General features: G+C 35.0%; 1 protein-coding gene and 1 long non-coding RNA gene across 2 annotated transcripts in view; both read right to left on the reverse strand.

Annotated features, from left to right (window-relative positions):
• Positions 1-15524, reverse strand: part of si:ch211-127i16.2 (putative flavin-containing monoamine oxidase A) — an 89507-nt gene that overhangs the window by 6581 nt on the left and 67402 nt on the right. The window contains exons 10-12 of the mRNA XM_023960791.2: positions 13954-14112; positions 12201-12287; positions 8656-8756 (exon numbers count right to left, since the gene is read on the reverse strand). Of these exons, the coding sequence (XP_023816559.1) occupies positions 8656-8756; positions 12201-12287; positions 13954-14112 (347 nt within the window). The remainder of the gene's footprint in view (positions 1-8655; positions 8757-12200; positions 12288-13953; positions 14113-15524) is intronic.
• LOC144996614 (uncharacterized) lies at positions 1592-2465 on the reverse strand. Its single transcript, XR_013659522.1, has 2 exons — positions 2378-2465; positions 1592-1791 (listed from the first exon to the last, which is right to left on the reverse strand). It is a non-coding gene; the product is annotated as an uncharacterized LOC144996614 (long non-coding RNA).

The following is a 15524-nucleotide window of genomic DNA, read 5'->3' on the forward strand; positions in this document are numbered from 1 at the left end:
AAAAAAAAGAAAATAAAAAAAACAACACAAAAAAAGGTGTGTCTTTATACCTGCTTTGTTGGTACCTACATCTTTTTTTTCCTATCATTCTGGTCATCCAGCAGTTTGTGTTTTAGTTTAAAGCAGCAAAGTCTCAAACAGAAAGTGATTGTAAATGAGTTAATTGAAAGTAAGTGTGATGCTGCCAAGCTTCCATAGCTGTGCACAGTAATGACAGTTGTATCACTGTTTGCTGGTGGCAGGGGTGCACTTACCGCAAATTGAGCAATTGCCTGGGGCCCCTAGAATGTTGGGGGCACAACTTGGGGGCCCCTAGAATGTTGGGGCCCCCAACATTCTAGGGGCCCCTAGCTGAAAACTTAATAAAAGTGTCTAAAATAAATTTTATGCCCATCATTCATTAACTCTTTCCTAAAAACACACCTGAAAACACTGAACTTGCATAAGACTAATCCTGTAAAAGTGTTTCTTCCATTTCTGAAGCAATGGTATATTCCAGTCAACTGGCAAGTTAGCGAGCAGAGGCAGCATTGCCAACTGAGCTTTTTATGATATTAATATAAAAACAATAGAGCCTTTGTTCTATGAATCCAACTATGTGTTTTTGAAAGGATTCTTGTTGTTGGTGTTGCACAAAATTAACCCTGTTCATACAAAATTAGAAAAAACAACAAAAACTTTTTGGAGTCATCTCAGGTGATATTTGATTTAGTTCCAGATGTTTTATTAATTCTTGGAAAATATTAAACTCCTAAGAAAAGGTTTTGGAAAATCAAACACCTCTTTTTTACGTTTCAAAAGGACATTGGTAACGCTTTCTTTTACAGTACAGTACTTACAGTGTACTTAAGTGGTATTTACATGGTACTTATTGTGTAACTACTGGGTACTTTCAGGGTACTTACATGGTACTTTCTATGGAATTTACTGGGTACTTACATTGTGTTTACATGGTACTTTCTATGGGAATTTACTGGGTACTTACATGGTACTTTTTTGTGTCTACTCTGTACGTACCGTGTATTTATATGGTACTTTTTGGTTCATACCTATGTGGTACATACTAGGTATTTATAATATTCTTACTGGGTATTTACATTTTGTGCAAAGGTGTCTTTTATGGTACTGTATGAACAAGGTAAGTACAAATAAAGTACCTTGACATTTAGGTCTGCACTCGCTGCATGTTTCATGGTATTTACCATGAATGTACCATAGAAACTACCCCTCAAGTACACTAAAACTGTAATGTAAAAGAAAGTCAGCCCTATTTCCACTCTATTACATGGTACTTTCAGTAGTAAGTACTGGGTATGTTCACTTGAATATTACTTGGTACTTACCCCTTAAGTACAATGAAACTGTACTGCAAAAAGAAAGCAGCCCTATTTCCACTCTATTACATGGTACTTTCACTACTAAATACTGGGTATGTTCACGTATTACCTTCCTGTACAGTGTACATACACACTTGGTCTTCTGACCTTACCAAATGGGACAATGCTAACTTGTTGGTAAAGGTCAAATAACTGCATTGTAAAAACATATTCCTACTTCTTGTAACATGAGGCAAATTTAAAGAGAAACAAGAGAGCAGTGAAAACAACAATCTTTAATATGAAACATGTCTGCAGCATACAGTGTCATCACAATGAAATACGTTTTACGTACAAAACAGTACAAAGGAGCATTCCAAAAAACACATTATTGGCCTGAGGGTCGTGCTTTTTGTCCGTCAAAGTTCTTTCAGCAGAGTTTGGTAACAGTGCAGGACTTCTTCAGGGTTTGTAACTGCAAGAAAATTCACAATATGAGCTCAAATGAACATAAAAAGCATAACGACTTTGATGAAGTACAAAGTATATTTTACTTATTTAATCATTTCTGTAATGAGTTTGATAAATCTCTGTGTATTCCTTATTGCTTTGACTGAAATGCTTGAAATTAATCAATTATCCTCATTTATAAACATGATGGATTATTCACAAGTTTATATTTTAGTTACATAAACAAAAACAACAAAAAAGAAATCAAAGGAAGAAAAATCAAAATTGCCATAAAAAATCTAATTTGTTTAGACAAAGAATGTCAAAGTAATGTTTTAATTGGAAATTACTGTGTGTATTTCTTCTTTATAAATATTATTCGCACCTACAATAAATAGGCAATTTCAAATTCAACACACAGTTACTCAAAAATATGTTTTAAATTTTCAAACAGTTACATTCACTGTGTTGGGTGGTATTGTTGTCTCTGTCATATCTGAAAATAAATAATTAAATTAAAATAAAAACGGCGAAAGAAAAGAAAATGGGGAAAATGCAGTTAAACTATTTAGTAATGTAAATAATATGTCCACTTGGAGGATTTAACTTACTTTGCTTACTCTCCTGTGGCTTCACGGATTCGTCTGGGATGTCTTCTTCACCATAGCTGATCTAAAGCGGTAAAAAGACGGAAGTACGTCATCATTATTTTAAATAAACGCCTTTCTTTGATTTTCCCAGAAAGACGTGCGCTCAGTCAAACGAGCACAGAACAACAGACTTTATCATTTAGGCTACGTGCTTGTTTTACAGTGGCCCCTCTCCTGGTAAGTAACAACAATGTTTGTAGATTTTCATTACAAACTTTGAAAATTTATACATGAACTGAATTATTGCAGTAAAGTAGCAGACGTGCTCTTTACGTCACGTTTCAAACACAGAGAGAGCGAGGTTAGCTTCTTTATAAAGTCTGATCAGTTTAAATATTTTTATATAATGTATCCAATATTTACAAAAACAAAAACATTGGCTTACCTGCAAAATGAAGAGAAATTCAAACTGTTGCGCGCGCCTCGAGGCTCTCCGGATTAATGCACGTTTACCATGGGGTTTGTCATGCTGCATTCAAGTGCGCTGGGAATTTGCAACTTTGCTCGCCCCGACCTACTTAACAAAATACACACTCGGGGTGTTTTTAGTATTAAAAGTAAATATTTAGCCTTGTTGTTTTACATATTTTCCTGACATTATATTTTAAAACAAGTTCATATTTAGAACAATATTTAAAAAAGTCAAGTTTTGAATAATTTATTATCATGTTTATAAATGAGGATAATTGATTAATTTCAAACATTTCAGTCAAAGCAATAAGGAATTCACATAGATTTATCAAACTCATTACAGAAATGATTAAATAAGTAAAATTTATTTTGTACTTCATCAAAGTCGTTATGCTTTTTATGTTCATTTGAGCTCATATTGTGAATTTTCTTGCAGTTACAAACCCTGAAGAAGTCCTGCACTGTTACCAAACTCTGCTGAAAGAACTTTGACGGACAAAAAGCACGACCCTCAGGCCAATAATGTGTTTTTTGGAATGCTCCTTTGTACTGTTTTGTACGTAAAACATGTTTCATTGTGATGACACTGTATGCTGCAGACATGTTTCATATTAAAGATTGTTGTTTTCACTGCTGTCTTGTTTCTCTTTAAATTTGCCACATGTTACAAGAAGTAGGAATATGTTTTTACAATGCAGTTATTTGACCTTTACCAACAAGTTGGCATTGTCTCATTTGGTAATGTCAGAAGACCAAGTGTGTACCGTATTTTCCAGACTATAAGTCGCTCCGGAGTATAAGTCGCACCAGCCCAAAAATGCATTATAAAGTAGAAAAAAACTCAGAAAAGTCGCACTGGACTATAAGTCGCATTTTGACGGGAAATTTATTTGACAAAATCTGAGACCAAGAACTAATAACTTGCACAACCTCATGACACAATCATAGCAGACTGTTTATCTCATAATTTCACAGTAAGTCATTCTCATACTTATTTATTTATTCCTTTAATGAAGCATCATTGTCCAACTAATTCTCTGTTTTCATCCTGTATTTGTAGAAACAGTTGTCATTTTTATTGCATTTCTGAATCTATGAAATCATTGGAAAATAGAATATTATGTTGTTAGCCTTCAAGATCTTACTGTAAAAAAAGTTTGCTGATTATCTGAGTCACTTAACATACTCTTAACACTTAACATACCTCATACATCAAATTTAGCCAGGAACATCATCTCTGTTCCTCACAAATGAACATAACAGGAGGGTTAACAATGTATTTATTTCAATTTATCTCTAATATAAGTCGCTGCGAAGTATAAGTCGCACCCCTTGCCAAACTATGAATAAAAGGGCGACTTATAGTCCGGAAAATACGGTATGTACACTGTACAGGAAGGTAATACGTGAACATACCCAGTATTTAGTAGTGAAAGTACCATGTAATAGAGTGGAAATAGGGCTGACTTTCTTTTACAGTACAGTTTCATTGTACTTAAGGGGTAAGTACCAAATAATATTCAAGTGAACATACCCAGTATTTAGTAATGAAAGTACCATGTAGTTGAGTGGAAATAGGGCTGACTTTCTTTTACAGTACAGTTTTAGTGTACTTGAGGGGTACTTTCTGTAGTTAATTCATGGTAAATACCATGAAACATGCAGCTAGTGCAGACCTAAATATCAAGGTACTTTATTTGTACTTACCTTGTTCATACATGTGGTAAGTACCATAAAAAGACACCTTTGCACAAAATGTAAATACCCAGTAAGAATATTATAAATACCCAGTATGTACAACATAGGTATGAACCAAAAAGTACCATATAAATACAGGGTACGTACAGAGTAGACACAAAAAAGTTCCATGTAAGTACCCAGTAAAGTCCCATAGAAAGTACCATGTAAACACACTGTAAGTACCCAGTAAATTCCATAGAAAGTACCATGTAAGTACCCTGAAAGTACCCAGTAGTTACACAATAAGTTCCATGTAAATACCACTTAAGTACACTGTAAGTACTGTACTGTAAAAGGAAGCATTACCAGGACATTTGCTTCAATTTCCACTGTTGTTCATTATAGGCTAATAAGTTAAACTAGAACTCCTATAGTGTTAAATTATTTGTGTGTTTTTTTTTACTCGCTTTTTTTGTTGTGGTTCTTATGCAAAACATCTGTGTTTGTTAGTTAAGTTCAAATGTAGTCCATTATTTCCTGTTTTTTCTCTGACTGACTGTAACTGGATGTAATTATTGTTCAGCAGCTGAAATGATGAAACTTTAGTCACAAGCTATCACTATATTAATCACGTGTAAATAATTGTGTCTTTGAAACGTTTGGTGTTCTTGATTGAATTGTTTTGCTGCTTCAAAAACAAAATAAGCACAAGGATCTGTTTTCCCCATTTCCACTTACTCACTATGATGGTGATTTCATTTCCCTTGAAATTGCATGTTTGTGTCTTTCGGGGTCTTGTGTTACAGTGACATCCCTACATTAGTAGAAAATAAAACATTCTACCCACCATTTGGTTCACATTTTATCTGAAAATGTCACCAACCATAACAATACTAATTATGGGACTATGAGGTAAAGCGGTCGACCTGTGATCGGAAGAGTTTCTTGCCCCCACTCGTGTCAGCGTGTGGGCAAGACACTGAACCACATGCCTCCTGGTGGCAGTGTTAACTCTTGTGCTATCCTATGGGGTCACGATGACCATTGACATGTTCTCCCTACCATGACAAAGGTGGATAAAGGTGGAAAATTTCATGTAATCCATGGAAACCAGTGAAGATCACAAATCATTGAAGAAAAAAGGTTTAGCGCACTGTTGACCTAGATGACCCCACTCCCAATGTCAAAGTGCCTAGGATAGCACAAGGGTTAAGCAGTGGAGCTGCCATCAGTGTATGAATGTGTGTGTGAATGGGTGAATGGTACTGTGACCAGGGGCACCGCAATGGATTTTGGACTCCATGTAAAGAATTTTTACAGGGCCCCTAACACAGCAGCTGTTTGATGCTGATAATGCATTATGATGGAGGGGCAGTTGGAGGTTGACAGACTGATGCTGCAGCTGCTGTTTCCACTGATAAAGCTGGTCTTATTGAATAAGAGCAGCTTGATAAATGTTTGAATGGATTGATTATTTAACTAATATATTAGTGACATTTAAAAATCTATTTTGCTTGAGCTACCAATGGTGAGAGAAAGGAGCTAGCTTTTAGGTAAATTCCATCATTTTCTGACACAAACTCACCTTTTTTCTGAAATACTGGGTGACACATTTTCCATCCATCAACTCCTTTTCCTCTTAATTTCTTTTCCCTCCTTTCTTTTTTTTTGGTATCCGGATTTTTGAGGCATGTCATCTTTATCTCACACACTGTTGCCCTGTCTGTCACAAACCGTGTGCCTGCGCTGCAGACGTTGAAGTTTCCAAAACAAAAAAAAATATTGCTACCATGACATTGAAAATGAAATATTTATGAATATATATTGGTTAATGACTCTGAAATTATTTTTTCTGTTTTATCATTTCATCATCGTTACGGGCCTCTGTGTCTCTTGCATTCCATAAGAATTTTCAACAAATGTTAAATGGTTTTGGATACATTTCATTTGGCACAGCTTTATTTTTATAAGCTGATACTTGATTGTGCACATATTAAAGAGTAGAACAATGTCCTTCTTTCACAAATTAACAGAGTGATTCAAAAGTAAAAGGACAGTTTCTATTGAAAACTTTCCTGACACTCTTGAACTTCAATAGTCAATGGCACCCGTTACCAACACCAGGAGTGGGGGTCAAAGCAACAAAATAGATTTTCTGTTGAAAACTCAAGAAAATGCCAACGACAATGAACACACGATGCTTCTCTTTAGCCGTCCAGATTGCATCTGAGATGCTCATGCGTTCTGCATTCATTAACGCCCAAAATAAACATAAATCAAATTTGTGCTTTTCACATTTATTCAAAAATATATACCTTTAATACTTGAATACTTGTACAGTTTTATTTTTGTGTTTACCACACAACTGTTGTCACCTTCTGACTGGTACTTAGACAATACGAATAAAATGTTATCTCTGAAGTGGCAAATGTCTCTTAAAGGTATCTTAGTCGACTCTTTACTGTATGGATTCCACTCGTATAAATTAACCTTGAGCTCTCCTGCAGATTCCTAAAAGCTCTAAAAGGGCTCTTTCACGGCCTCGTTGCTGATGCCCTTCACAAACTTTGAAGTATTTTAGACATTTGCACCCAAGGCTCCCTATGCCTCCAGGAGGAGCAACCTTTTAAGCACTGTGTCCGCACAATCATGTTTCACGGTTTTTTCTTATGTAATGTAGTAGCTTTTAACCCTATCATCTGTGTATATTGCAGAATCATTCAACATTCAAGATCTGCACTGAAGTGCAGATAAGGACAGTTATTAGATTCCTATCCTACTTCTTTTCTCTCCAATCTTCAATTACCGGTACATTTAAAGATGATCAATTAAGAAACATTGTTTAGATGAGAGAGCAATTCCTATTAAAAGCTTATAACAGTGGGGTCTAACCAATCTCCTATCAAATCTAGTAATCTACAGACTGACTCTGATTTTCTGCTTAATTAAACACAACATGGTGGAAGCACCAAAGTTTGTCTTGCAATTGAATTTCCTAGATGCGTTTCAAGGTCATTTATTGTCTTTGGGGATCTAATTCCTATGAGATCAAGGAATGTGAACGAGAGCTACCATGCTCTTGTTGCTTGAGCCGTGTTATAAAATGAGTTTCTTTCACTCACTGGGGCTACATGTCATTATGGAATGCATTACTCCTCTTCCCTGCAGCCCTTCTCTCTTTCATTTGTCCTCCTGATGGCCTATTGCTATTACTGAAGAACTGGACAACCTTGTTTTCTTTTTATGACTGACTTTAATGATTCATGTACAATAGTTGCAATTGAGGATTACATATGTTTAAAGCACACTTAGATTAAAAACATGAAACTGTTTGTAGAGGCCATAAATATGAATAAAAAAGTGCATGATTTTTGCATGAATTGTCATTGTTCCATTTTCATGTTTGTGTATTTTGCTTTAATACATAATCAGACAAAGTGACTAGGAAACATCACACAGATTAAAACAGCTGCTAGTTTTTAAGCGTTACTGCCCAGAAACGGTTCTGATGAGGACAAAAAAGAAGGACAAGGAAAAATACTGACAGGTTGTACCACCCCTTCAGCGTGAGATACTTTTGGCAAATGCTTCTACGCGCTCTCTACTCAATATTCACCCAGAAGTCATTCACCAAAAGCTTTATAATTCAATTTTTTTATTTTTAATACTTTCACTTAAATCACTTCTAGCTTTAGTAAACTTTTGAGCTAGTGTTTGCACTGCTATTGAACACACTAGTGTTCAGATGCAAAATAACTAACATCCTTTTTTTAGGTCAACCAGAAAAGGGCTTTGGAGGCTGTCTTTGCTTAAGAACACCTTTAATAAAAACAGAAAGTAATTTCTTAATTTTTTTTTTTATATATATTTTTCAAGTAGTACTAGTAGTACTAGTAGTAGTGCTTGGAGTGGTTCATGAACAAATAATTCTTACGTTTTTGTCTTAAAAGTATTCACAGGGTGGATTTTGATTAGCTGCACCTACTGTATTAAGACTACATGCCCCCACAATGGTTTGGATTTTTTTCAGTGCATTTAACAGTTGAATTTGATATTTGTATTGAATTGTTCCCAAATATAAAAAAAATTTGTGGAAAAAAAAAGGGGTTCATGAATTTTTCTTAAAAGGAAAAGGTGGGCTGTGTTACCTGCCACAGGGCGTCCTCAGACTGGGATGATAGTACGTCAGCAGACCTGGCGCCATGACATTGACAGGGCAACCTCCACTGTATTCCTCCTTTGCCCAATCCTTTAAAACAAAAACAGTTTAAGCGTTTAGACTGCGACGCTCAAATAAAATGAAAAAAATTGGTATTTCTTCTCGAGTTGAGAATAACAGAAAGAAGACATTGATCAGTTAAAATCAAAAACATTTATTGGCGTAAAAAATAATAAAATAAATCATAAAACAGTTCAAGTGTTTTTCCACCTCCTCTTACAAGTCCCCTTTATTATTTGACAAAAGTATGATATGCTGTCTTTTTATTGGCTAACCGTTCAGAGTTGTGATCCCTCATTGACTCAATAAAATAAAGCATAGACAAGCAGGGTGGGAAGATTTGGGAATACTTTGGAAAAAATGGCCATGAAAAAGTCTGAAGTAAAACTTCACATGAAACTAGTCTAGTTTTCTGAACTCTGCAAGCATCGTGTAATAAAAATAAATTGATTTTCTGTTAAAATGATGGAGCTGAGTATTCATGCATGATGAACGGTGTGTTTTAAATGTTTACGTAAAAATGTGTGAACAGGTATTGAACTGGGCATTTAAAGTGGCAACTTACACAATTCACTTTTGTATGTGTATTGTTTCCAAACTGGTAAATTTAGTAAAACAAGCAACAGTAAATTAATTAGATTATGTCACACTGTCCTTCTCCCTGTTACACAGCTGAAGGTGGGGGGTGGGGGGGGGGGGCTTAAGAAACAGGTGATTATGGATATTTACATAATTCTTTTCTTCGTCTTTATTTCTTCCTCTTTTTTTGCACAAGTATTGCAGTGTAGGATTTGTATTGACCCTGTCAAATTTTAAGTTCTAAGATGAATGAAGTAATGAAAATTTGTTCTTCTGGAGACCTCCAGTCAGATTAGATGTTAGTCAGGTTCCCATGTCAGAATCTTCCCCTGATTTCAGCGGCTGAAGCACTCTGACAGCTTCCCACTGCAGGTAGGATATAAACTACTCATAATTAACTACCACAACTATGCCACAATATATACTTTCCAAAAAACTGCCTTAAGCTGTCTGGAGGGCATTTTCTATTGCATGTTGCTTTTTAATAACACAATACATGAAAGTCAGTTGAAGACCAATAAGGCAACATTTGCATGATTAATGTATGCCTTCAGAGTTCATTCAAGTGATGAAGTCAAACAGCTATTTCTGTTTAGAAGTGCTTGCATGATTGAAGCAATCATGAGATTCACACCATTTTTCTCTTTGTTTTTGTTCTTTTACTTGTGTTGTGGAAGCAATTGTGACTCCTACCTGTGTATGTGTGAAACCACAAGGTGGAAAATATTTTAACTAAATGTGGTCATTATCACAGGAACGTTTACCTTTTGAAACTTGTTTGTGGTGGCATTGTTCACTTTCTTGTCGCAATCTTTTGCTTATTTGTAGGGAAATTCTAGTGTTGAAGGTTGTAAATAACGCACTGGGACTCTGTAATGCAGAGTTCCCGTTTATCGCGTGGGATACGTTCCATTAATAACTCGCGATAGATGAAAGTAAGACTACCGATCTTTTAAGACCGTAAAACTCCTCACTACACACTTTATACACTTTATTTAGTTTCGGTTCCCTGATTACAGCATGGACGCGTGTGGCTGGATAAATGATCTGCATTTGCCGTGTTGATTTCTAAAAGTTATTTTTTTACATAATAATTTAAGTTATTCCTCTTTGTCATGTGCTTTATTGATACTTCCGCATTCTTAATTCTGTCTGATAAAAGCTAGGAACCGGATAATGATAAATCATGTAATAAAATGCTTATGGCATAACAGGGTGGGATTATATAAGTTCGCTTCCTTCCACTCCCTCTCAAGCAATATTTATTAATATGTCTAAATATCCTAAGTGTGCATTATTGTTATTTGATTGCTTGAAATAAACCATTTCAAATAAAAATAAAATCAAAATCAAATATTCAGACGGACAGACCTTGTGCTATCCTAGACATTTTAACATTGGGAGTTGGGTCATCTAGACCCACTAGACAGTGCTCTGAACCTTTTTTCTTCAATGATTTGTGATCTTCACTGGTGTCCATGGATTACATGAAATCTTTCCACCTTTATCCACCTTTGTCATAGTAGGAATAACACCTTAATGTGAGGGTGGGGTCATTCAAGATAGCACAAGGGTTTCACTCTCAAAATTAATAGAAAAAAAAAATTCCAGTTTAATAGAATGAAAACAAAGATTTGCTTGTCATTGAAGAGTGCTGAACAGAAGAGATTGATTGGAAATATCAACAGCCAATTAGGACACAGAACACTGTTGGACTCCATGACTCTGGATGCTGTTTACTAAAACGCATCCAGAGTCCTACTAAAAAACTCAGTGAAACAGCGAGGCTGGGAAAGGTGAACCGTGTTATACAGAGGGAACATTGTATTGTAAAAGGCTTACTTAGATCAAAGCAAGACCTCGATTTCCATTGTCAAATTTGACTTAAATCCAGAAGCACCATATATTACAGTTCCTCCAAATACCATTGAGCTACACAAACAGCATTTGACATTTGTTCTTCTGGAGACCTCCAGTCAGATTAGATTTTGTACTGTTTACTAGCGCATGTCCCCAACTTACAGTTGGAAGAGGCTTGGTGTGAAATGTCGGGCACAAAACAGATAGTTCAGATCACAGCCAGTGTCCTTTTAATGGCAGATATGGATTACCATCATGACAGCAGAGAGGCCTTGGTTTATCTTCACTTGAAAAACAAACCTAGATTTTGTTGTGACTCGGTCCACCGGATAAACCAAACCATACTTCAGAATCAAATCTGACTGCCTGATTGGTCAAAGGCTGACCTGGTTTAACTGGCAACGCACATTCAATGACTGTGAAATGTGTAAATGCAGGAGTTTTGATCACAGAAGCCCAAAATGCATGTTTAGGCATCTTTACATAGATTTTTCATTAGGAGTAGCTGCTTAAGAATGTAGCTCATAGACGCAGGTTTTAAAATGTCCTAATAGTTCACATATTAAAGTCAGATTTTAAAAAGGAACTTATTTAAAAAAAAACAAAATAAGATGTTGCCGTGTGGAATCTTTTCAACCCTAATGAATGCAATAATTCACCTGATGAAAAACAAAAAAAGATTTTTTTCTTTATCTCTCCAATGTTAAAAAATGTGTGTGCAGCAGTGTTGTGTTTTACCTTTGAACATTATTTATTTAAACTTTTTTTCCAGAGTTTTTTCAGGAGTGTTAATATTTTTTTTAATTTGTATTTGTTGTGCTATTTTTGACTTAAATCAAGTTTTACTCTGTTTCTTGATACTTTTGCAACTTTGAAGAGGATCCAATCAGGTTTTTTCTTTAGCCTCTGAAGAACAACCTGCTGGAAGAAAATGGACATAACAAAAAAAAAAAAAGAAATCCTGACAGTTCTGTAGAGTTCTGCAGTCAGACAGACAGTGATATCATTACAGACATCTGCCCTTTAAGTACTTACTTTTTCCTCATAATGGATGAACGATGCAGCCTCAGGACCAAGATATCTGACCAGGCTGGAAATGACAGCAGTTTTTCTTTGTTCAGCCTGCAACCAGACAAAAAAACAGCTTCATTACTCCCACTCTTCACTAAAAACTACAAGGATAAACGTTGAAATTGTGAATAATTATTTTTATTTATTTATTTTTCATGGAGCTTTAGTTTGGTTAGGTAAAATCTGAATCTGAATTTCTTTTTTTTTTTTGTGGGGGTGGGGGTAGTCTTTTACTTTGAATACTTTTTTGCAAGGTCACAACTGCTCAGAGCTAGAATTGTATTTCATAACATTAATGTTATCTCATTTTGCTATAGAAATTATGAGCAAAATGTCTAAAATAAATACATTAGCTAAGAAAACAAACAAAAAAAAAAAGTCAAGAACACATTGATGCTAAAAGAGCAGCATTTATCAGATTAAACTTCTTACTGTTCATAATTATTTGAAGCCAACAAAAACAACCCAATGTGTTTTCACTGCCATAGCCAAAATCTACTTTCTGTTTGTAGTTCTGAGCCTTGTATTTCTTTAGAAACCCAATAATGTCAAAAGCTTATTCAATGACAAAATGGTCTCCATTGGAGCTAAGGCGCAGGGCAACCACCCAACTACCATAGCTGATGAAGTTCTTGATCAGTATGAGAGTTACACTGAATTATTCATCTATTCACTAATGTTCGCTATATTTCAAATCCAGCCTCATTTTATAAATCTGGTCTGAATTGGACTTAATTGATTTTAAATTGGATTTCAATTTTCATGTCTAACTAAAATGTGTTTTTGAGTAACACCATGAGACAACCCTGATTATTGTTTTACAAAGTGTTCTTTAGGACTTTGTAAATATCTATTATGATAAATGATGATAATCAAAATACAATCAATTACAATATGGAGATTACAGTTTTTACAGTTTTTTTAAGTTATTGATAAAGAAAGGGAAATGAAGCTTTGTAGCAAACTGATTATATCCTGTGTATTGAGGGAAAATAAATAAAAATTTTACATTTATAGAAGGATAGTGTTACAATGTTTTTAGGTATATGAATTATAACTTTTACTGTTACTGGTGCATTCATAAATGTTGAAAGAGTTTTGCTTTTCACCCTGAAATCCATTTATATTTTTAACTCAAAATAAATTTACAATGCCAGTCATGTTTTTTCCTTAATTTATTTTGATAGAAAAAAAACTTTAACTTTGCAAGGAAGCTGGCAGCTGCCTGTGCATCCAATCTTCAATGCAATTTTCTAAATGCTGCTCTCAAGTAATAACTTTTTTTTTTCAATATGCAGATGAAGAAGCCTTTGTTTCCACTGTGGTCCACTCGCTGCACGTTGTAGAGTCCAGCAACATTTTATCTCTTATAGCGAAGGAAAATCCATGCTTTGCTTAAGGTAACCTTTCATATTGTCCAAATAATACTAAGAAACATAAGTGTATAGAAAAATAAATTAAAAAAATTATTTTATTTAAAAAAAATCCTTGGAAACAATTATTATTTTTTTCAAAATTGGGAAAAGTTATCTTCTCTTGATTTTTTTAACTTTTGTTTAAACTAAAGTAAAAACAATGCAGTGTTGCATGGGCTAAAACATTTATTGATGGCTGCAAAATGATTTGCGTCGATCTCATTGTAACTGATGCCTTTAGGTTTTAATTTCTGATTTACAAAGAATCAATTTGGAGCAGTCTTAGCACATGTCAGTATTACCTCTTTAGTGCCCCAGTGGGAAGCTTGCTGACCCGCAAGGAAGCCCACGAGAGCTGCATTACCACGCGGGCTGGTGGCGTCAAAGGTGACACAGAATGGACAGTCAGTGGAGCTTCCCGCCACAATTTCCCCAGAGAAGCCTTTCACCTTCCAGAATGCCTGCAGGGAAGAGGTGACATTGCAGCTCTAACCTCAATGGTGCAGGTCTGAAGAACAAGGATTACAAAATATGATATTTACATAAAGGGTGGTTAAATGGTGCAAAGAATTGAATTTCAAGGACCATCGGATAAACAAATAGAAAGCAATAAAGGCTGCCTCAAAGCTGATGTCTTTTAAACCAAAATATGCAGCCAAGGGGTTTTTCATTCTGTGCTTCATAGTCTAAGAAAAAGAACTCTTTGTTTTGGTTTCTGGCAATGGAAAACCTTGTGCAGAACAATAATATAAAAAATAAACTTCAAGATATCCACCAAAATTAAAATAATTAGCTTCAAGAAGGTGGAAAAGACACTTCAAAGATGAGTTCCATTTTGATTTTTTTTTCTCACACAATTACTTGTGTGACAGTAAAACACATTTTTAATAAACAAGTAGATAACAACTAAAATTTGATTACCTGCACAAACAATTGGGTTTTTTGGCAAAACGCAATTTACGGTGGCTCTGAATTGTAAAACACACCAACAAATTCCAGAAACATGTTAAAGATCCCAATGACAATAAAGCAAAACAAACAAAAAGAAAACATTCTTTATTTCATTTTTTTGCTTTCAGTGGGTTTGGATCAGCGACTTATGCAACTCCCATCAGGGTTTTGAACATTTGAACATGTCTGATAAATATTATTAAATGATAAGCAGGAAAAACAAAAAATAGTTTTACTTTTTAAAAGGCCATTTGTATTTCAACAAATATAAAAACGATTTTATCCAGTTACTACCATAGCAGTGGACCTCTAGCTAAGCAAATATTTGCACAAAAGAAACACAACTGGGTCCTGAAAACATTAAGGAAAGATCATATAGAACCATCTCAAATGAACAAATTAACTTTTAAATTCACCTTGCTTAAGGTAGCCATTTTATAATCTTTATTTCATCTTTTATCTGGAGATGCATTTTGCTTGCTAAAGAGCAGTGAAAGAAGTCGTACTAGGAAACTTATTGCACTGGCAGTAAAATATACAAAATAGTCCTGTAGCAATGACTGTTGATACAGAGTTGAGAACTTCTCATTGTTTTTTAACCCTTGTGCTATCCGATGATGGTCAAGATGACCATTGACGTGTTCTCACTACTATGACAAAGGTAGGAAATGGAGAGGATTTCATGTAATCCATAGAATCAAACTTTATTTATAAAATAGAAACCAGTAAAGATCACAAATCATTGAAGAAAAAAGGTTCAGCGCACTGTCTAGTGGGTCTAGATGACCCAACTCCCAATGTCTTTGTGCCTAGGATAGCACAACGGTTAAGGCAGGCACTTATTTCAAGAGTTTCTGATTACCTTCACTTTCAGCGATATTGTTGCAATCTCATAGTGACACCTTAGTCTGAACATTTTTTA

The sequence above is a fragment of the Oryzias latipes genome, chromosome 12, assembly GCF_053564925.1.
Source record: "Oryzias latipes strain Hd-rR chromosome 12, Olatipes_Hd-rR_3.1".
Taxonomy (NCBI): Eukaryota; Metazoa; Chordata; class Actinopteri; order Beloniformes; family Adrianichthyidae; genus Oryzias; species Oryzias latipes.